Below are 21590 nucleotides of genomic sequence, written 5' to 3'. Positions count from 1 at the left end.
AGCAGTTACCCAGAAACATTCATGGTACCCTGCGTTCATCCTGGTGTGTCCTCTGCCTGATGGCTGTCGGCCGTCTTGCTGGTGGCTCCGTGTTTCCTTTCTCAAAGATCAGGAGCGGGTTTATGAAACTCCCTGAGCATAGCCCCGGGTTGTGCTGTGGGCGGGTTAGGGAGCTGGCAACACCTAAGCCTTTGTCAAAATCCCCTTTTGGCACAGTGACTCGGTGTGTTTGCTCTTCCTTTGGGATGTGCGCCAAAAGAGTTCTGCACAGCCCCATGCGTGGACGGCAGAGCGTGCCATGCGTCCCCGGTTCTGGGCTACCAAAACTCTCTACTCTCTGTAGGTAAAGCTGTACCCCCTTCCTTCCACTTGTCAAAAACCCTAACCACCACCCAAACAAAAAAACCCCAAAACAAAGCACAGTCTGTGTCCCCCAAATTATTAACTATTTGGACAAGCATTTTAATTGCACACTTAAGTTTCATTCTAACTTTTCAAGAAGTTCAGAAGCATTTCTGAATCTGTTGCTGCTCTTATCTTTGTTCATCTCACCCGCCTATAGCCTGATTTTTTTCATATAAAACTTGTGTGTTACAACAGGATTACATGTTTTGCTTGTTAGCTTCCTAGAGCGTGGATAATATTCTGTCAGTCACCTGTTGCATCCGTAGGGATAGCACAAGCAATTTGGAAAATGTTAAATTACCCCAAGGTTTATGTAATTACTTGCTCCAGGGCAGTATTTTTGTGTAGAACTTTTGGTCTGGTTACTGACAGAAGGTGCTTTTTCGCACTGGGCGAGCCGGTAGCAGCTTGGTTTAAAAGGCATCAGTAAAACCATATTAAGGTTTAGGTCTTCCAAGCATACAGTAAATCATGAAAACTGAAAGATGGTTCCAAGAAGTTTCTGAACTCTTAAGCCAAACAGCAGTAAACTTTTGAACTTGAAACTTGTTTGGGACTTTCTGATTGTAAAAGGTACTTTTTACTATAACCCCAGTGGAATACACTTGTGTAATAGCAGTATATTTTTATATGAAAGGCAGAGGAACGATAGATATTTTAGGCAAAAACAAGTTGAGGTCCTGCTACATCACATCTTAAAATGGGATTGTAATTTTCTAAGAAGTACAAGAAGTCACTATTGGCTGTGCTATTGAGACCAGTCCTCCTCTGTTCTCCCTGTTCCATGCTCAGACGGAGTGCTCGCTACTGTTGGGTAGTTCTGGGGAGGGAGGAAAAGTGGTCGTTTCGGCAAGCATGTGAAAATACCTCTTCCAAAGGTACTGGCGCTTTACCAGCCTCAATACGGGATTGCCAGTCAGTAACTGATCCAGTGCTCTAGAAGGACCTTCACTACGGCCACCTACGCTTGTTTTGTTTTCCCAGCAGGTGAACTTTTTCAGATGAGGAAGACACTAATAGTGCTTTTCTCTGGTGCTGATGCAATAAATGACTGTTTCCTTTAGCAAAGCAAATAGCTCACCGGGGTGTGTAGACCAAAACACCTGTGGTGTTCCACACTACCAGTTTCAAGAGAAGAATGGTTTTTTTCCATAAGAAAGTCTAACACCATCAGGAAAGTGGTTTTGTGCAGGAAGCCTCCTTAAACATCATGCTTGGTCCTCTCCGTAGCCTCCAGGAGCTGCTATAACGAGGGTGTCTTCCTTTGAGGTTGGTAATGATTCTTTCGGGTGAAGGTCTGGTTGTTTCACTCCTCAGTGTGCAGCTCAACACAGGAACACCCATTAGTGGGGTCGTCTTCCCCTCCAAAAACCTCTCCCGCTGTAGCCCTTTCCCTCTTGAACATAGTACCGTTGAGCGGCAATAAATCTTCGCCTGGTGAAAACTCGTTGTGCTCGTCAGCGCCGGGGAGCACAGCAGAGAAAGGAAACGTCTCTGCCTCATGGTTTAACCCCAGCCAGCAACCAGGACCACGCAGCAGCTTGCTCACTTCCCCTGCCCCTCCGTGCCCCAGCAGCGTGGGGAGAAGAGGGGAGAAAAGGAGAGTTGAGATGAAGACGGTGTAACAGAACAGTAACAGCAGAGCAAAATAATAACCATAGAATGGTTTGGGTTGGAAAGGACCTTAAAGATCGTCTAGTTCCAACCCCCTGCCAAGGGCAGGGACACCTCCCACCAGACCAGGCTGCTCAAAGCCCCATCCAGCCTGGCCTTGAACACCTCCGGGGAAGGGGCATAATAATGATGATGATGATAATGGTAAAAGAATGTACAAAATAAAATTATACAAGTTTCTCGCACGACCTGATGATCAATTGCCCATCCCATCCCAAGCGGCAATCATGGATCCCTTCCCCCCCCCACTCCCCTGGCCAACCCCTGTTTATATACTGTGCGTGTCCTCTATGGTATGGAATTTTCCTTAGGCCAGCTTGTCCTGTCCATGCTCCCTCTCGGCTTCTATGGGAAGCTGAAAAAGTCCTTGACTAATATAAACATCACTCGGCAAGAACTAAGACAATATGTGTTAGCAACATTATCCTCATGCTAACTTCAAAACACAACAGCTACTAGGAAAAAAAAAATATTCTCTCTATCCCAGCTGAAACCAGGACACTATGAAACCACAGCCTTGGGTGCTCAAATGTTTATCTATCTGCACTGGTGAGAGAAAGGGTTTGAGACCATCTGAAAAATTAAATACGGTCCTTTATTTCGCATGGTCTTCTGTCTCTCAACCAGAAACCACCTAGGTAAAGGCCCTTAGCAGATTTCAGGAGTTGGGTGAGGGTCTTCCTGGCTGACTGTGATTGGAATGACGTTGAAGTTTTTTGCTCGTGGCTTTTTACAGTAGGTGGGTTTAGTCATTTCATTACAAATGAAAAGAGGAGGGCAAAATTCTCTTATCTGATTTTCTTCTTGTTTCTTTTTATAAGCTCCGGTTTGCTCTTACTTATATAGTAAAAATACCATTTTACTGAGAAGTATGAGTTAAAACTATACTGTGCAATGTCGTATGCTTTGCTCTGTTGCCTTCCTGGATTATAAATAACGCAGCGGCTTTCTCTTTCCTTTCCAATAACAGTGCTCCCTGGTGGTCTTGTGATGAGGTATTCGGCATTCTGCAAGATTAAACGGAGAAAAGAAGATCCTTCTTCTCCAGGGATGTGCAAAGGCTGCGATGATAACTGTTCTGGGTAGCCAAAAACTAACATGTGTGTATAGTTTAGGAACACTTTCCTATTTCTGCAGCTGGTGACCTGCCCAGCCAGACCTGTGTGGATCAGAGGAAGTTTTGTGCTGCTGGAGGTAGCGGGTTTTCTGCAGCCCTTTCACCCTGTGGCTGCCCAGGCACGGCTCTGCACAGCAGCCCGGGTCCCACAGGGTTCCCAGGAGCCTGGGTGCGATGCAAAAAGGCAAAAGCCATCGATGGGAACCAGCTGGGAAGCAGTGGCGAGGCTTGCTCACCAGCCACCAGTCATTGGATTAAACAGGATGCCACTACCAAGGGTTTGGGCCGCCCTGCTTCCTCCCACAAAGTACGCAAGCAGGGGGGAATTTCTGGCTGGGAAAGGGCAGCCCTGCTCTGGTGTGTCACCGTGTGGCAGTGGCAGAGGCGCTCTCCTTCTGCAGCGGGGGATCCCCCTCCTCCCTGGCCCTGTGGGCAGAGGGCACCCCCCCTGCAGAGCGCTCTGCAGCATCCAAAGGGTCCTACAGGTCACCCCTCCTCGAGTCTCCAACCCTCCCCTCTGCCTAAAAGTGGGTTTGGGGCATGTTTATTTGCAGCAAGGTAAGGAAAGAGCAGAGGAAAACCTCAGGTTTCTATCGGGAAGTGCCTGTTGGCCTTTGCTGTGGATGGGCTGCATGTCTCTGCTGTGGTCTTCCAATGGAGGCACCAGTTGGTTAGGAGCTTTGGTTTGATTTTTGACATTTTACTGTACTCTCACAGAGCAGGTTCCCTCAGATGTAGAGACGTTTGAACGAGGCTTTGCAATATCAGGTGCTAAGCACAATGGTGATTTTTTTAAAAATATTTCTTCCATGTGTCCCTGAAGGTCAGAAATTTGCCAGATGCAGGGGAAGGAGGCTAAAATAAGCATCCCTGGTGGAAAACTTCACTTGCCCCAGAATTCATATGCTATTTTCTTAATGCCCGGTGTTGGGGTTCCCTGCCAGAGTGGGTTTGACTAATCTTTGCCTGTGACTCAGAACCGACACGTGTTGGGAATCTCTTTTTTTTTTTCTTCTTCTTCTTTTTTTTTTTTAATTTCCTTTTGAAAAATGAAGTGAAAGTTTATCAACCTGTACAGTGAAATGAGACCTCTGCCAGCCAAATGAGGAAATAAAACCTTCCTATAGAACGAGCTCCAACCTGCTCACTGCACTTGTTTGCTCGCAGTTGACATCAGCCTTGCCATAAAGCCTTTAAATACGGACCGATGACTTCCTTGTGAGCCTGGTACTGCCCTGAATCCAGCTTCTGGCTCGTGGATGGTGGGACAGGACCGGCCGGAGGCAGAAATCGCAGCTGCCAGGTAAGGGGCAGAGCAAGTGGGTCTACCTGCAAGTAGGGCTCGCTCTCTGGGGTGTTTGCTTTTGTAGGTTTTGGCAAATGCAGCAGGGAAGGTGGGGAAGAAAAAAAAAGGCAAATCTTTTCTTAGTCATCAAGACCACAAACGTCTGGTCTTGTCACTACGAGTTTATGTGCATCCCTCATTTACGAAAGTAAGAATTCTGATTTTTTTGAAGGCAGAGCAGCCCTTCTCTCAGAGAAAGAGCTCATGGATGGGCTCGAATGGGCTGGTGGGCTCAAGTGGTTTGCGGTGTCATTCTCAGGGACAGAGGAGGAAGAAGAGGCGTCCCAGACCGAAGGTGTGAGGGGGAACACTGTTGTGGCAGGGAGCTGTGGCTGCGCTCCTGGTGTTACGCAGCGTGGACACCTCTAGTTTAGAGAAGACCCAAACCTGCTCTGCCTCAACCAGTGCCGAGTCCAGCCGGGGCCATGTTCCCCTCTGTGCCTGCTGCCACCCCTCGGGCAGGACGGGGCTTTGGCGGGGGCTTTGGGGAGCCCCCGTTCCCCCTGAGTCCAACTCGGTCCTTATTGTGGTTCTGTGGAGCGAGGCCGCGGGAGATGATGCTTAAACACACATCTGCGCGGCACCAGGTCCTGCTCTCGCTCTTCACCAGTGGAGCAAACACCCGGGGGGAGGACTAGCCAAAATTATTCTTTAAAGCCATTCAAGATGAGGAATTAGAAGATAACCACTATTTTTTTGGAAAGTTTTTACAAAAAGTTCAAATTATTATTTTCTAATCTTCCAAATCTGTCAAAATACAAAAAATACAGAAGACCTTGACAGGTCTCTCAATTTTTTGGTCAAAAGTAATTTTTTTTTTAATAGTTAAAATGTTAAGATTAAAATAGCATTTTGGAAGCATGACTAAAGCTACTCCCTCTGTGTGTGTGTGTATGCAAGAGGGGACACAGCGCCGCAGATACAGAGGGCTGCTTTATAACCTAGAACGGGGGATGGGCACACCATTACCTGTGGGGAGATTTAGCCAGGAAATGAGAAGACTTTGGCTCTTGGAGGAGGGAAAACAAGAGCAGCTTCCCAACAGGATCTGCTGAGGTGAGGGAGAGGAAGGTGGCAGGAGGAAATCTAAAAGTAGTTTGAAAACGAAGGCCATGAAATTTATAAATGGGATTTCACAACCTGTTTGGCTGTGATAGCAAAACCCGGACTCTGTAATAAACAATTTCTCCTCTTGTCATATGCTTTTGTGCTGGTTATAAGCAACCGACTGACCTGTTGGACTTGGGCACGCTACTGACTGTTTAATAACGTGTAAGCTAGTGATTTTATTATCCTTTAATTCTCCCTTCAGACGGGTGTTGACCTCAGTGTTGGCTGAGGCTTTTATCTCCGGGTTTCAAACTTTTCCTCTCTGTGGTGAAAACCCTGCAGTCACAGCACCACTCGCTTTTAATATTTGGCCCAAACTGCAGCAGAAATCCAGCGCTTAACTCTGCAGAAGTAGCGCAGAGTTTGCTGGTGACGGCTGATACCGCACGGCATCAACCCCCCGCCCCGGCAGCCACCCGGAGCCCAGCATTTCCCGAGCGTTGCCCCAGCTCACCAAGGGCTTCATCGCTTGTACAAGAAGGGCAAAATGCAAAGGCTGCAGCTGTGGACCACGGGCTTGGGGCTTCCAGGGATGGGGTTGGAAAAGTGATGCGGTGAGCAGCCTTCATCCTGCACATGCTCCTGTGTGCTGCTGCTGCCGGGGGCTGCGAGGTGCGCGCGCTGCAAGACGGACGTGGCCTCTGCAGCCTCTGCAGATGGAAAAGGGCCTGGTTAAATGGTGGAGTGAATTGAGCCCATTTTCTGATGAAATCCAGGAGAAACATACACACAACGCAATGTGATGCTAACGTGGGAAATTGCTCTGATATTAAAAAAAAAAAGGAAAGAAAAGGAAAGGCATCAGGATAGACAGAAGAACAGGTTTAAAAATAATAGAGCGAGCTATTAAAATACGTATTAAATATTTTCTTTTCAACCTGAGGACAGATAACAACTAAGTTTTGTCATTTATAATGAATTATTAAAATAACCTAGACTTAAAAAAAAAAATCATCAATTAGTACATATTAAGTGTTTGGAGCCCCTGACTGGACACCTGGAAGCAGGGTTTGCTACATCGCCAGCCCAGCTGGGACAGCTTCAGCTATATTCAGGTACAAAGATAGGTTAAGGTATTTCAGTAGTTATTTAAAAGCTGAGAAACCATTTCAGTAGTGAAAAAGCAGGCAAATTCCTTTTCATCTTCAGGCCATGAGTTAAAAACAAGGATTAGATGTAAAAGCTGCGACACTTGTGGAGCGCGCTGTGAGGAAAACCAGTCAAGCCCACTGCTAAAATAAGAAACATTTTGTTTAGATAGAAAAATACACGTGGTAACTGCTTTCCCCTTATGTATGTGACATACTTAAGGTGTTTTTTGTTTCACTGATGCTATTTGTCACTTTTAATAAAGTGACAGATTGCTTCCCCCAAAGAATACCTGAAAGTTATAAGGCTATTGTAGAAAAATAAAGGTCAAAGTTGTATGAGGTGGGGTTATCAACTAATTATCAGGTTTTCCTGCTGAACGGGTTGGTTTTAAATTAACTGAACCCAAGGCACATTTCTTCTCCATAGTCTGGGGAGACCTTTAATGGCTCTGGGAGGAGCTGCACTCAGGCTCCTCTCCCGTTCCCTGTCTCCAGTCCCTCCCTGCCTTCCTCCACATGGTTTTGGTTTCTGAGCTCCTGGGGTGTCCCACTGCTGGGTGGGGAGTGGCCGGCGGCGTGTGGGGGTGCTGGGAAGGGGAGCCGGTGGGTGCAGTGTGGTTACGGCTCTGGGCTCATCATGGAGGCAGTTGTTTGGTCAGGTAATTCTGCGTCATTTGCTGTCTGCAATCAGAGAAAGGAAGAGGGCTGCCCTTACGTCCTACACATGGGTAGATGAACCAGCCACGGCTTTTATCAAGGTAGCACCAATAATTGCAGAGATGTGGCAAGAGAAGCTTCTATGCGAGCATGCCAATGGTGACCAGCGACAAGCCAAACAGTGACATGTTTGGCTTGATGGATGAGCGGTCACCCTGCATGTCCTGCTCTTGTCACTCTTGGGCTGAAGCAGCTCTGGGTATGTCTGTGTCCGCTGCCCAACACCTTCAGTTACTTGGTAGACCAGAAGCATAAATAGCGCAGTTCGGGAGAAGCTTGAAGTAGCTTTCTGCTACTTCTGCACACTCATTTCTGAATTTCCAGTTTCTCTTGACACTAAATCTAAGCGAAATTGAAACGCTTTTCAGATTGCCTGCTTCCAACCACTGCCCCAGCAGCTTTCAAAAAACAAGCCACTTCTCTGAATACCAAAGCCCTCACCGAAATAGCAAATAACAGGAAAAGAGTAAGTCAGGCATCATCGGAACAGATGAGTGACAGAATTTCATAAGGTATGCCTGTGTGTACACACATGGACACATACTAGGAAAAACAAAACTAAAAAAAAAATTCAGAGTTCCCAGCTACTTTGCAAACAACTTGTTTCCTTAAATCACTCAATGAAATGTGCTGTACTTGTTAAGTTGCTATGGCATCAGAGCTCATCCAGCAGCATTCGACAGATTTTTATCTGCGGCTTACAAACCACACTGAGCAAATTGAAAATCCCCGGTTACACCGTCCTTTATATCATTTCCTGTGCTGATAAGTTTGAAGAACAGACTTACGCATACGGCATGTCTGTGTACAGACAGGCTTGCATAGCTCATGAAGTAGGATGACACCTGCCTGACATAACTCCTGGAGAGTGACAAACATTGCATGGGACGCTCCAGTGCTTTTATAAATAAGAGTGGACCAGAAAAATGCTGAAATGTTGAGAGAAGACCGGACAGTCTCTTCAGGGAGAAGCCAGGTGATCAGATAGTCTCTTTGCTGTGCACTAGGCAAATAACTGAGATTGCAACTTCTTCCTTAACACTTGCGTTTCCTTGTTTCTAATCTTTCCCCCACCTAAAGCTGATGCCTGTTGGACGAGGCTGGGAAGACAGGAGCACTGGGTTTAAAGGAACGTAAATGCCTGCTAGGATGGCACTGGCCAGTTCACTTTCTAGCAAGCCAGTGCCACCACGCTCCAGAAAAGTTTCTACGACAGGGGTGGAAGCGCATCAGAGCAAGCTGGATTTTTTCTGCAAGCTGGGCTATGGTAAGCAGGACATCTGCAAAGTGCTGGAGAACCTGGGCCAAGAGGCCCTGGAGGATGATGTGCTGAAAGAGCTGATTCGGATGGGGAGCAAACCTCAAGCCCTGCAGAACCAGGCTCAACCTTCCCCGCTAAAACTTGTTGCCCGCGGATCGTGTAGCACTTCACCGGGGTCGAAGTGGCTTGGAGAAGATGACAGTGACTCTTCCGATCACTTGAGACCCATTGTGATCGATGGCAGCAATGTGGCAATGAGGTAAGCTCTGTTTCCTAAAAGGGAGTTCCCTTCCCCTGAAGCTTTTGAATTTTAAAGCTGATGGCTTGAGGTATGTTTTTTTTTCTTCAGGTGAGAGGTGCATTGATGTATTTGGTGTATTTGATGTATGATGCATGAAGCACTGCTTACTCTCGTTCTTTGGCTGAGGCACGGCTTCGAGGGACCTGCTGTCTCTATGCCCATAAATACGCACGCTGAATGCAATCGCTGGCTCGCTCTGCATTTTGACCTTTTATAAGCCAACAGCTAGCTAACCACTACTGTTTATGGCAGTATGATTCAGCAGCTCTCCCTCCCTTTTAGTTCACCATTGGTGTTTCCCTGCCTTTTCAAATGGGTACCTACGATTTCTGAATCTATGTGCTGAGGTGTTTGCAGGAAAAACTGATGACCAGCTAGACAAAACAGACCGGCTAATCTAAGGAGGAGAGGGAAAATAAAGATGGGTGGCTGTGGTTCCTAACAACAGCACAGTTTTGTACTGTTTTGACTTGCAAGTAAACCCCAGCAATGTTCCTGACTTGTATATTTTTCTTGGTTTTTGGTTTGGCTTCATTTTGATGGAAATATCAGGAAATCAATAGTTGGCTTTTGTACTAAATAGTCTTGTTTTTTTCTTAATTGACACCGTTTCTGGGAAAGGTCACAGCAACCCATCCCGGCCAATTACATTTCCTAAGCAGTGTCCTGACACTGTGAAAGCACTCTCACTGATGGGGAGCCTGGCACATCTGCGTGGATGGGAACTCCAAAGGCAGCAGGGGGTTGGCCTCTGCTTACCCAAGCAATAGGAACAGCCAAAAGCCCCGGCAGTCGAGAGCCTGGGACACACTGTCATTCCACTGTCTTTCCCTGTTAACTTCCCTTTCCGCTCACCATGGCCAAGCCCGTCCTCGCAGGGTGGGACAGGGCGGAGAAGGCTGGCTTCGGGTGGCTTTGGTGTGAGGTGAGATGAGACAACATCCCTTTTGGTCAGAGGACAAAGGGAACAAGCACTTGCAGACCAACTGAAGACTAAGCAGATTATGCCATCTTCTGGATGAAGAGAGAAATCCCATTTGAAAACAAGGGCTTAGGGCAGCTCACAAGGAATGAGAAATACACAAGGGTGGTATGCTGAGGGTGGTGAAACACTGGAACAGGTTGCCCAGAGAGGTGGTAGATGCTCCATCCCTGGAAACATTCAAGGTCAGGTTGGACGGGGCTCTGGGGAACCTGATCTAATTGAAGGTGTCCCTGCTCATTGCAGGGGGGTAGGACTAGATGACCTTTAGAGGTCCCTTCCAACCCAAACTATTCTATGATTCCATAAACACAGAAAAATTGCTTAGCCTTGGCTAAGTCATAAGCCTGGTAGCCAGGTATCAGGATCTCCTGTCCCCATTTGTATTTTCACCCTAGGCCCTCCTTAGGGTGTCCTTCTTGCCTCTGTGCAATAGAAATGAGCACCCGTTCAGGCCGAGTGGCTGAGCTGAGCACCTACCCTGTCATTGCTTTAGGGGCTGGCCATGTGCTCCATTCTCCTGGCACAACCTTGTCCTAACCAATTTACCAGGGCTCTCTTAGAGCAGACAGAGGTGGACAAGGCAGAGAACAGCATTGTTTCCAAGGTGGCAGAAGATGCAGCAGGAGACCCAGAGGAGGTTGGTGGCTAATGAGCTTGTAGTACACTGGAAAAACTCTGAGATCATCGGAGCACCAGCTGGGCACCAGCCCACGCATGGGAGCTTGCTAGACAGAGATTATTCAAAATAAATGTCGTTACAGGTATGTGCAGCAGATGGCTTGAGCTACCATGTTGTACTGCTTTCCTAGAGCACATGCCCACCTAAATGGGTTTTCAAGAAACCACCCATGCTTCTGGCATGTAAAAATCTAAATATTTTTGTAGAATAATTTCCAAAAAGTTACACTGAGAGATATTTGCCTGCTAGATTATTGAAGGCTGGTGTTCTGCCATGGATTCCTCATCTTTCACCTGAAAGGAATCAGAGGAATGTGAAGTACTTGTTTCAGAGTTTGAGAAAGGCAAAGGTCTTACAGCTCCTCTCAGACATCCCCCAGCCTCTGTCTTGATAAAGTTACAGACCACTTGGCATGATGGAGAAGAGTATTGAGCTTGTTAGTTCATGCTGAACCAACACAGCCTGGAAGGAACTTGCTTTCCTCTCCTGGATGCTTTTCCAAAGAGGTGCTGAATGACATTTACTTTGGCTAACGGGATGGGCAAGTGCTTCCGATATCCTCAATTTGATTTTTCTGGTTTGCTGCTGTCAGATGGAGAAGGGCTGTTTGCAGCATAGCCAGGGAAAAGGGATGTTAGGTTTCCTTGACGTGAAAAAAATCATCAGCAGCAGCACCAACAATTGTGAAAGTACAGGAGAAGCAGCAGTTTAGGGATGAAGCTGTGAAAAAATGGAAGCTTGGAGAGGCAGTTGCCTGGGTGGAGAAAAGCATCTCGAGCATTTGTATTTCTGTCTCAGGACTGGTGTTTCCGGAACATCTCAGAGCTGGTGTGGAGGGCCTATTGCGGGGTGCAAGGTTTTGAAAAGGACGTGTGTGCCCCAGGGTAGTAAAGCAAGTGGGTGGTCTCCAATCGTCAATCAGCCTCTCCATAGGAACCAAATGGAAAATAACCTTGCCTTCAGCCAGTCTCACTAGCCAGATGTCTCTGTGCACTTTGCATTTCCATCAGATGTAATAATGAGAAACTTACCTGTCTGCCAGCCCGTCCATGGGAAGAGGTTGGAAAAAAATGGAAAAAAATAAATCAAGTTAAGTTAATATGAAAAGGAAACTGTTGTAACCCTATTCACTGCACACCGAAGAGTCTATCTTGTGCTTGCATTTAATTTTTAAGCTGTGATAGGTAAGGAGGCCTTTTCCTAGGCCTGCGGAGTCCTGCATCAGGCTCTCTGCCTTCTGCCAAAGCTGTGGCTGGTGCTGTGTCACGACCAGGTGGAGACGGGGCCATTCGCAGTTTTCAAAAGGAGTTGTTTTGAATAAACTTCTTCTCAAAGGGGTTGGAATCGCACCATTTAAAAAGGATCCACTTCATGCTAATTATGGATTAATTGTCAGAGCCAGACCAAATTGCTGCTTCGGTTTCTGAGAGACGGGCCCTGCTGCTCTGTGACCCAATGGGTCCTGTTGCTGAGAGGAGGGAGAGCGATGGGACTGAGCTACGACAGATCTGTCGTCAGGCAACACAAATTCACCCCGCAGGGGAATGAAAAGTTTTAAAGGCCCTGCTCCGTTTCACGGCAGACGTGCTGTTCCCGTGTGTCGGCGCTGCAGCGCACCATGGTGTGTACAGACTCTCTTAGACACACGTTCCCCAGGTTTGGCTGTAGCAGTGCAGCAGCAACTGGATTAAGTGATAACACTGAGAAACAACTCCAGGTGCCTCTTCTCGCTTGTTCTGCTTGGCGTTTTGGCCGAATCCCTTGTGCTTGAGTGCTTTACCTTCTGCACTGGGCATACATCCAGAATTACTTTCCTAAAGCTGACAAGGTTATATATATGAGTGAGTAGTCAATGTTAAAGCAGGCTGTTGTTGAACTTCCTTTGAGTCATGGCATTAAAGACGTACCTAGACTCTCTTTCAAAGGCAGTTATCTGAAAAAGTGACCTGCACTTCCATTTCACCTGTCCAGGTAACTTTATACCTATCCTGGGTAGAACTTATCCTTTAAAACCAAAGAGAACAGTTGCTCTAGAATAGACATTAGATGTGCCAAGCACTTCTGACCATTTATTATTGCTGGGGTTTATTTTTAAAGACTTTCTATTGCCTGGGTAGCTGTTAATAAACAACCGGGTTTCTTCCTCCAAACTGCACTGTTTTCCATTTGTGGCCCCCATTCCAGCACTGAAACTTTTATTAGGTGTATGATGGAGCCTCGATTGTGAGGCTGATGTAGGCAGAACCTAGATTTGAATTCCTGGAAGACGGTGGGGAGAGAGGCATTTAAGACAGCAGCATTGTCCTCAATTGGTCCATCACTGCAGGTTGGTGTAGTAACCCAGAGAATCATTTACAAGTATGTTTTGCAGAGGCTGAGTGAGACTGTGGTGATACTATCCAGAAAGCTCAAGGTACAAGGATGAGGTTTCTGTAGATGCTATGAGGGTGTTTATCCATTTTAGGACTTTGTGTAGAGTTGTTTCCTTGTGCGGAGGTAGTTAAAAAATTACCTTCCTTTACATGTGCACTGCACTGTAGTCAAATTTTTAGATAAGAGAATGACAAGGAGTGAGAATTTTCAATGTGTCTGTGGGAGAAACTCAGGAAGGATATCATCCCTAATTGTTTTTCTTGAGGTTGTTTTCTGTGTCTTGCTCTGAGTGTTGATGATTCTCCAGAACCCGCCTTGCCTGCGTCCTCTACGGCTCCTGTCCTAGGGCTTTCCTACTTCTCTGTGCAATGAAGACAAAATCCACCAACTAGGGCAAGGTAAAGATGGCACTGAGGTGCCTGTGGCCATCTCCACTGAGGTCTCATCCCTGTTTTGGTGTCCGGGGTTAGATTGTCCATATTTCCCATCCTCCCTCTAACAGTTTTCCCTCCCCCATAGCTTGACGCCTGCTTCTGACAGAGATCAGGAGCTGCATGACCCGCCATCACACTTGCAGCCACTTCAGACATTAAAATCCCTAATGTCACTGTTACCACAGCAGAAAATTCCCAAATTTTATTTCTCACAGGAGAGCCTCACGGGTTTCTGCTTGTGCTGGAAGAAACTCTCACTCCTCAAACCATTGTCAGACAAGGCATGTGAAGGGTCTGACACAGCCCAAGATCTTGGTGGTACTTTAGCACCCACGTCCATCCAGATACAGATGGAAGCAACAGGCTTGGGTAGCAGGCAGGTCATAGAAATGGGGGATAGGATACCTCTGTTTTTAAGTATCCAAACTGCTTCAGACAACAAGTTTCTGGTTCCGCTGGAGAAGGCGTTTGGATCTGTCCAACCAGGACACCCTGCCAGGTAGTTTTCTTGGAAACTGGTGAATGACACAAAAGCTGTTTGTTTTGCCTTTTCGTTACTGGCTCAGTTAAAGAGAACTCTAAGTTTCTTGAAAGCTTTGCCTCACTATCCTCCATCCTCCTCCTTTTTTCTTTTTTTTTTTTTTTATAGTCATGGAAACAAAGAGGTATTCTCCTGCTGGGGGATCCAGCTGGCAGTGGATTGGTTTCGTGAAAGGGGGCACACGTACATCAAGGTTTTTGTCCCACTCTGGAGAAAGGAGCCCCCTCGACAAGACAGTCCGATTGCAGGTAGGTCACCATCCTGGACATAATTTGGCAACCATTAGGTGCAGTTTGGAGGCAAGGGGTGTGAAGAGTCCAGTATGGGTTTTCCCTACAAAGACACACAGAGTGCAAGTTGTGTATTGTGTTTCCATCACTTAAATTAGTCATTAATTTATTGCCGCATGCTCCTGGCTGGCAGCTAAAACTGCCTACAGAGCTTTGCTGCGCTGCTTTGAGCCTTCTGCTTTAGAAGCACGAGTTGCTGCCAGCTGAGCCAAAGAAAGAGTGAGTTTGTCCGCTCTCAATGAGTCTGCAGAGCTTTTAAGGCCAGCCAGGAGACGACGACATCGTTTCACACATTATCCAAAGGTGGCAATATCCAAAGTGTTCACTGCTGCATGACTATTACCTGTTAGCCTACCACCCCCATCCAGGAGCTACATGGGTTCCTCTTCCAGGAGAAGGAAACGCACCACCTAAAGTCTGTGGAGGGTGGCGAGATTTTTATATATGTATTTTTATAGATATGTGTATATATATTTGTATATCTATATAGTTTGTATGGAAATAAATCTGCCACATTTGTGCCAGCAGCTTGATATCTGTGGCTGCAGATGAGGTGGCTGGGCATCCGCATTTCTTTGTAGCAGGAATGACAAGAAGCCGTAGTGTCCTCAACAACAGCAAAATAAGTTTGTTTTTTTATTTATTTATTCTATCAATCAGGCACATTTTCTCTGCCAGCAACACTCATGCCTATGATGGTTATGAGCCTTCTAGCATCTAGTGGGGTAAAAAAGGAACTACAGGGGTTCAGCGTATCTCTGGTGTAGAATTCAAGGCATCCTTCTCTGGATAAGACTTAAAAATTAAAAAACGTATCTCAAGTTTTAAGATCAGCTGTTTTTGTAAAAGACCTTATTTTCAAATTTCCAAACTACCACCAGATATCAGTGCCTCTGAAAAATCACACTGCTTTAAGTTGCCTAAAGTGCTGGAACATCTTTAGATTCTTGTAGGTTTCTAGCACATGACTGAGACCTGGTCTTTACCAATTGATATTTTTTTTTATTTTTATTTTTTTTCCTTCTGTCTCTGCCAACCACCCCACCAGATCAGCACATTCTTGAAGAGCTTGAAAAGCAATCGATCCTTGTGTACACCCCATCCCGGAAGGTGAAAGGCAAGAGGGTGGTTTGCTACGATGATCGCTATATAGTGAAAGTTGCTTATGAGAAAGACGGAGTCATTGTTTCCAATGACCATTACCGGGATCTCCAGAATGAAAACCCCGAGTGGAAATGGTTTATTGAGCAGCGACTACTCATGTACTCTTTTGTCAGTAACAGGTAAGAGACAGTTGTTTTTCAACAAGCTCGAATTTAAACATTATGGGCCAAGTCAGCTCCAACATCAATGCACCTCCCACCGGTAGCAGAGTACCCCAACCTTTTTTTCTGAAAGGAATTTACCGCAACTGTTCTTATTTCTGTAGTTTCTGCTCCCTCAATTTTGGTCTTAACCTCCCCATGTCACTTTTCAATGAACTTCTCTATTTGAACGGCAGCGTTAGTGACCAGCTTTGCTTCTTGCCAATCCACCCAGGGCTTGGTATCTTTTAATTTCTATTATTTCCTATGAGAAACAGAATTAAATCCATGGGAGGAGCCTGTCTCTCTGGCGGTATTTTCAATTTGCATACAAGGCCAAACAGCACTTTTTCCTATGCTTTTGTAATCATAACTTTCTAGAAGAAGAGAGACAAGAAGCTGGTCTCTCTGGCCCTTTACCATCCCCTTTGGGGAAGGCTTCCATTAAGGCACTTGCACTGTGCCTGCGAGGCCGAGCCTTTCCTGAATCCTTGAAACAGGCTGGGCTTGTTTATCACACCACATGCATGACCGGCTGTAGCCCTGAGTTAACTGCTGGCTTTTTAATCCTCGTTCTCCTGAGTATTTAGTAAGAAAAGGGAAGGGAGCTGATGGTGAGTATTGCAGTGCTGGTACCACAGAAGAGTTTGCGGCTGCTCCTTCAGAGAAAAAGGAAGCGATGCTGCAATGGCTGGGACTTCTGGCCGGCCAGAGCTACAACAAGCTGCCGTGCCTTTACAGTTGTTTTAAGTTACCAGGAAAAAACAACAACCACGTGAAGCTGAGGCATCGTTGGCTTTGCAGGCAGGAGGGCACTGTGTCTACTAACACAGCCTGACTCACGAAGGCCAGGCCATGAAAGGATCACAAGAATTTTCTGACCTAAGCTTGTGCCACAAGCTGTGACAGTACCTTAGCTTCAAAAGCGCGAGGTACTTTTGTTACCCCCCCGTGACTTTTTGCTTTTCCAGGTTTATGCCTCCCGACGATCCGTTAGGCCGGCATGGACCCACTCTGAGTAACTTCCTCAGCAAAAAGCCAGTGCTTCCGGAACCAAAATGGCAGCCTTGTCCCTATGGTGGGTTTCTCTCCGTGCTGTGAACTGACACCCCTCTTCCTCCTGCCCCTTGCTTCCCGGCGGCTCGTTCCTTCAGCTAAGGGCTAGTGCCCTTTGCCATGTCCTCTCCTGCTTCCTGCGGCAGGGCTTGGGTCTGGGCTGCTCACACGTGTGATGCTTTTTTTCCTCTCCTGCTTAAGCGGCTTCAGCCTCAACAAAGGCAGCGGCCATTTCTGGCTCCTCCATCCTCCCCTTCGGGCAGCACCCAAACCAGGCACCCTGGCCATGCTGACCACCCCCAAAGCCTGCACACGCTTGTCACTTTGCGGCCTGGACTTGGGTTGTAGCACTTGGGAAAGGCCATCCAAACACTCCCCCCGCTCCCCTCCCCACCCATGGCCTTCCAGTAACGCGGGGGTTTCTCAGAGGTAAATCCCTCATACCGTTTTTTAGAGCAACCCTTCGTGGCAGCAGCTCTCCCAGCCCACTGAGGGTAGCGACCGGAACATAAATGAATTTCAGACACTTCCAAAATAGCAGAGACTTCCTTTCACTGCTGCTTCACCCTGCTATTTAGGTCAGCAGTATTTAAATCTGGGGTCAAAAGTACTGAACTGGAAAAGAGCACTTCCCCTCTTTGCTGTTTGTGCGCCCCACGCCCCTGCAAAAGCACAGTGCTGGGGAGAAGTGATGAGGTGGTTAAATGATGTGGGTGCTAGAGACAAGCTCCTGTTTGATTTTTTTTTTTTTTTTTTTATTCTTTCAGGTAAAAAATGCACCTATGGCAATAAATGCAAATTTTACCACCCAGAGAGACCACAGCAAGCTCAGCTCTCAGTTGCCGATGAGCTCAGGGCTAAAATAGGGGTCCCATTTAGCCTGGGGAAAGAGGAGGAGAAGCGTAACTGCCCGCCGTACAGGACAGGAGGAGATCCCACACCGCCTGACGCCTGCACAGAGACGCTGCCAGAAGCCAGCGGCTGCGCAGGGGCTTCCTGCTACCCAGGGTGGTCACAGGGAAGCTGTCCTGGGCAGCCCCCTGGCACCTGGGCTGGTGGCCCTGGCTCTGACCTGGGGCTGGACCAGCGGTTGCTACAGACAGAGCTGCCACGAGACCAGGTGCTCCTGGAGAAGATGTCAGGGCTATCCATCGGTGACGGCACCTACAGCTACAACCGGTTCATACATACCTCTCAGGACAGAGAGGTGACGGACAGCCCTCATCGCTGCGGTGACCTCAGGCACAACCCGTACCCACTTCATCAACCCCATAGCTTGGACCACTCCTGCCCACCCGGAGGCTCTTTCCAGCAAAGGGTGCTCCCGCCTGCGCGGGGCGGGATGTGCCCAGACCTCAGCTGGCCCCAGGAGTCCCACGGCATGCCTGGCATGGGACAGAGGAGCCACTACGTCCCTGGTGGTGCTCAGCACAAACAGGCCCTGGAGACTCAGCACCGTGTTTTGCCACCGTCCGCGGCTCTTCACCCTCACCCTGACCCACTTCACTTGTACAGCGAGCAACGGCCGCAGCAGCAGCACTGCTTCCCCAGCCGGCCCCCAGGGCAACCCTTTCTGTTAGACTCCAGCAACGGGCTGGGCTTCTTCCAGAAAGCCCTTGCTTACCCTGATGCCTCCTACAGTGACTACTGGCCCACCCCAGCTGCGAGGCCACCCTCTGCCCAGCAAGCAAATGTACACAGGGAGCTGTGCTCCCTCTTCCCTTACGGCGAGGTGAACCGCATCATGGCTTTGTACCCCGATATCAAGGATGTTGCTAGCTTGACTTTACTGATTCAGAGACACAGAAACTTGTGAAGCCTCCAGACCAAACCTTTCCCAACAAGCACTCCTCCTGGGGCAAAACAGATGCTATTCTGGGGCTTAACTAAGTGTTATTAAAGGGCTTTATGGCAAGGATTATAGCTGTTCCAGGAGCACAAGTCTAAGCATCAACCAGCTATGTCACATTGGGGCATTAAGTCAAGGCAAACGCTGCCGTTCACTGCGGTGGGGTCTCATTCACCTCCCATGGAAGTGGGTGGGGGGGCTCAGGGTAACTGGGCTGTCAGCATTTGAGCCACACTGGTGACTGGTTTCAGCATGGCATAGATCTTAGATCTTCATTAACGCCTTGAGACACTAGACATGTTTTTATAGTCCTAACATATTGTTCAGCTAGCCTAAAAGAACCATACTCCACAGTCCCCAGTGAAGGGTTCTCCACAGACCCCCCCCCACCATGACTACTTGCTCAGCTAACATAAAAAGTAATTTGGCCTATTTCCCCTAACACACGTCTTAAGGTCCATATTATTGCCTGATACAGGCCCAGCCTTTTATCAATAGCTTTCAAAGATACATCTTGTGTTTGTAAACTAATGCTGTGAACACAGAAGCACTAGCAGAGGTGGTGGAGGTATCCCAGAGCAGCTGAAGTTAGCCTCAGGTACATTTCTCACACACAACGGGATCACGCACAATGCAAGTCAAATCAGGGAAGTCATCTTCAGTGTAAGTCCTGATGAGGATTGAGGGCTCAGGGTTGTTAATTCCAAAAAGAAGAAACCCAGATGAGGCCAAGAGAGAAAAAGAAAAAAAAAAAAAAAAAAAAAGCTTTAAAGCATCTCTGTTGTATCAAACAAGAAAACTATTGTTGACTTAACCTTTAACAACAAAATGTGCTCCCATAATGCAATTATAGAGCTGATTTACGATTACAAACATTTAAACTGTGTTCTGTTGGAACACGTTTGATTTTCAGTAAGCTGTAAAGCTGCTAATCTCTGCATTAGTCCACTGAATTCCTCAGGTTGTAATTCAAATATTAAGGTTGATCTTGAAGGTTTTTGGCATTATACCAAAGTTTAAGTATGTCAGTATGACATGTTTTAAAAATGTTTTAACACATTATAAAACGGTCATCTAAACCACTTTGTTCTGAATAATGTCGTCTTTTTTCTTTTTTTTCTTTTTTCTTTTTTTCCTTTCTTCTTTTTGCCCCCATTCTTCTTAGCACTGATGCTTCATCAAGTCCAACATTCAGTTGGGATTTACAAACTCTCTGTCCCTGCACTATCTCTGTTAGATTCTTCACTGAAGGGCAGTCATTGACGTTGGTTCCAGAGAGGAATTTTCCACGGCCCTCACTGAAAACTCTGAAGTCTCTTGCTTTCGAAAAGGTGGCTAAGGAGTAGTAATTCACCTTTTGTGACATTGTCACGTGGTGCATTTTGTGAAAGTGGTGATAGTTTGACCCGTTTCCCTCCGGAAACCATCAGCAGATTTTTTTTGGTGGTAGCGATTAAAGAATTTTCAGGAAATAAATATAATGTATCAGTTCAATCTCTTACAGCCATGTGGTTGGCTCCAAGAAATTCTAACTTGAAGTTTGGAGGTATGATTTACCTTCACGGAACATGACAGTTTTTCCCATCTGTCATGAATTTTCCACTATATATTACAACTGGATCACCAGAATGGCTGGTGCGTATCGCCAATATGCAATACCCCCTGCATATTACATAAAGATTAGAAATGACATTGAAACAAAACTATGGAATAAATGCCCTGTGAAACGCTTTGAAAAGTAATTGGGTTCTACAGCCATCGTTTTAGTTGCACTGAAATATGCCACGCACCGCACTGAACACACTGGAACAACCTGAGATACTTCATGGATTAAATGCTTATATATTGTGCCTATGCAAGGCCCGGCTCACTGGCTTGCCTAGCAACCTGTACCGGAGCTTTCCCAGCTACTGCTGTACACATATATACTGCCGTACACATATATACTTGCAGAGAAAGCGCGATGCAGAGTGGAAAAAACACCTTCCACATACTCAAACAGAGCAAGTCCCACATGACAGCGTTCAGAAAACACACACATGGCAACGGAGCAGGATATAAGCATACATGTCAACATTTATTTTTATGCCTGGAATGTATGTTACATATTTCCACACAGAAAGCATTTAAAATCAATAGGAAGATTGGCACGCAGCCTTTACCTAGTGCCCTTGGCTTGCTGGAGACATGCGCATAAGCTTTTCCCCTTTTCCTTTGAGGTTGCACAGGAATTTGGTGGTTGTTCAAAACCCTCTCTTGATGTTTAACTTTATTTTTTTCTTTCATTTCTGCTTTATTTACTGGGGAATCTTTCAGTAAAATACATAGAACGTCCATTCTGCTGAGAAAGTGTCTGAGAAAATAAATCAGACTTTGGCGCTAAACTCAACTTAGTTTCTCTTGGCTCTTCTGCTCTCCGGAGGGTTTTTTTCTCACGGAGCGTTTGTTCAAAGGGCAGTTCAGCAGCAGCGCTGTGTCACCGCCTGCTTGAGAGGAGCTCTGCTGCTGGCCAAGAGCCCGCGGGAAACACAGGCTCTTCCGTTATTTCACCACGGCACAAGCATCTGGGACTCCGGAGTTTCTGCTGCGGAGCCTTTTACACTTTCCAAGAGAGGAGGGATTGCTTTTTGGCTTTGTCAGCTGCCGAGGAGAGGGAAGGGGATGCTTTCGCACAGACAGGGCAGGAGGCTGTTGCTTTTTGGTATCTCTGCTGAGATACATTCAAGTCCAGCTCTCGCTGCCAAGTTGAAAACGAATCCATAAATCCCAGCAGGCTCAGAAAGCTCTTAATGTTCTTTACGTTTTAGTCGTCAAGACTCTTTTAGGAGAAGCTGGAAGCAGTGGGAGCAATCCTCCAGGAGATGGGCTGCTTTCCTAAGGGAGATTTACAGATTGCCAAACTCATTTTAAGATTAAAAAAAAAAGTCATAAAAGAGAATGCTCTTCCCTTCTCTGCTTTTGCCCTTTCCCAAAGTTAGGAAGCCACAGATACCCTTCTCTGTGAGGGTCTAGGGAAACTAGATACAAATATTTTACTGAAAAGTCTTGGGTGGAAGTC

The 21590-nt window shown here is 46.8% G+C and overlaps 1 protein-coding gene across 2 annotated transcripts; it reads left to right on the top strand.

The window, feature by feature from the left end:
- The first annotated feature begins 774 nt into the window (after positions 1-774).
- Positions 775-20311, top strand: ZC3H12D (zinc finger CCCH-type containing 12D). Of its 2 annotated transcripts, XM_054196768.1 has the most exons (7): positions 775-1674; positions 3050-4499; positions 8540-8979; positions 14142-14281; positions 15372-15606; positions 16599-16705; positions 17451-20311. In XM_054196768.1, the coding sequence occupies exons 3-7, from the start codon at positions 8597-8599 to the stop codon at positions 18497-18499; spliced, it is 1914 nt and encodes a 637-aa protein (XP_054052743.1). In that variant the 5' UTR covers positions 775-1674; positions 3050-4499; positions 8540-8596; the 3' UTR covers positions 18500-20311. The 2 variants fall into 2 exon arrangements, with proteins under 2 accessions (XP_054052743.1, XP_054052744.1); XM_054196769.1 differs by lacking the exons at positions 775-1674; positions 3050-4499 and adding an exon at positions 8047-8435.
- Positions 20312-21590: the final 1279 nt, after the last annotated feature.

This window comes from Rissa tridactyla, chromosome 3 (genome assembly GCF_028500815.1).
Source record: "Rissa tridactyla isolate bRisTri1 chromosome 3, bRisTri1.patW.cur.20221130, whole genome shotgun sequence".
Classification (NCBI taxonomy): Eukaryota; Metazoa; Chordata; class Aves; order Charadriiformes; family Laridae; genus Rissa; species Rissa tridactyla.
This window is presented reverse-complemented; position numbering and strand designations above follow the sequence as displayed.

What these genes read in the sequence shown, in the direction of transcription:
- ZC3H12D (XM_054196768.1), top strand. Translation starts at nt 8,597, where the DNA reads ATGCCTGCTAGGATGGCACTGGCCAGTTCACTTTCTAGCAAGCCAGTG. An exon ending in ACAAGACAGTCCGATTGCAG is followed by an intron (nt 14,282 to 15,371) that starts GTAGGTCACCAT and finishes CCACCCCACCAG; the next exon opens with ATCAGCACATTCTTGAAGAG. An exon ending in ATGGCAGCCTTGTCCCTATG is followed by an intron (nt 16,706 to 17,450) that starts GTGGGTTTCTCT and finishes TTATTCTTTCAG; the next exon opens with GTAAAAAATGCACCTATGGC.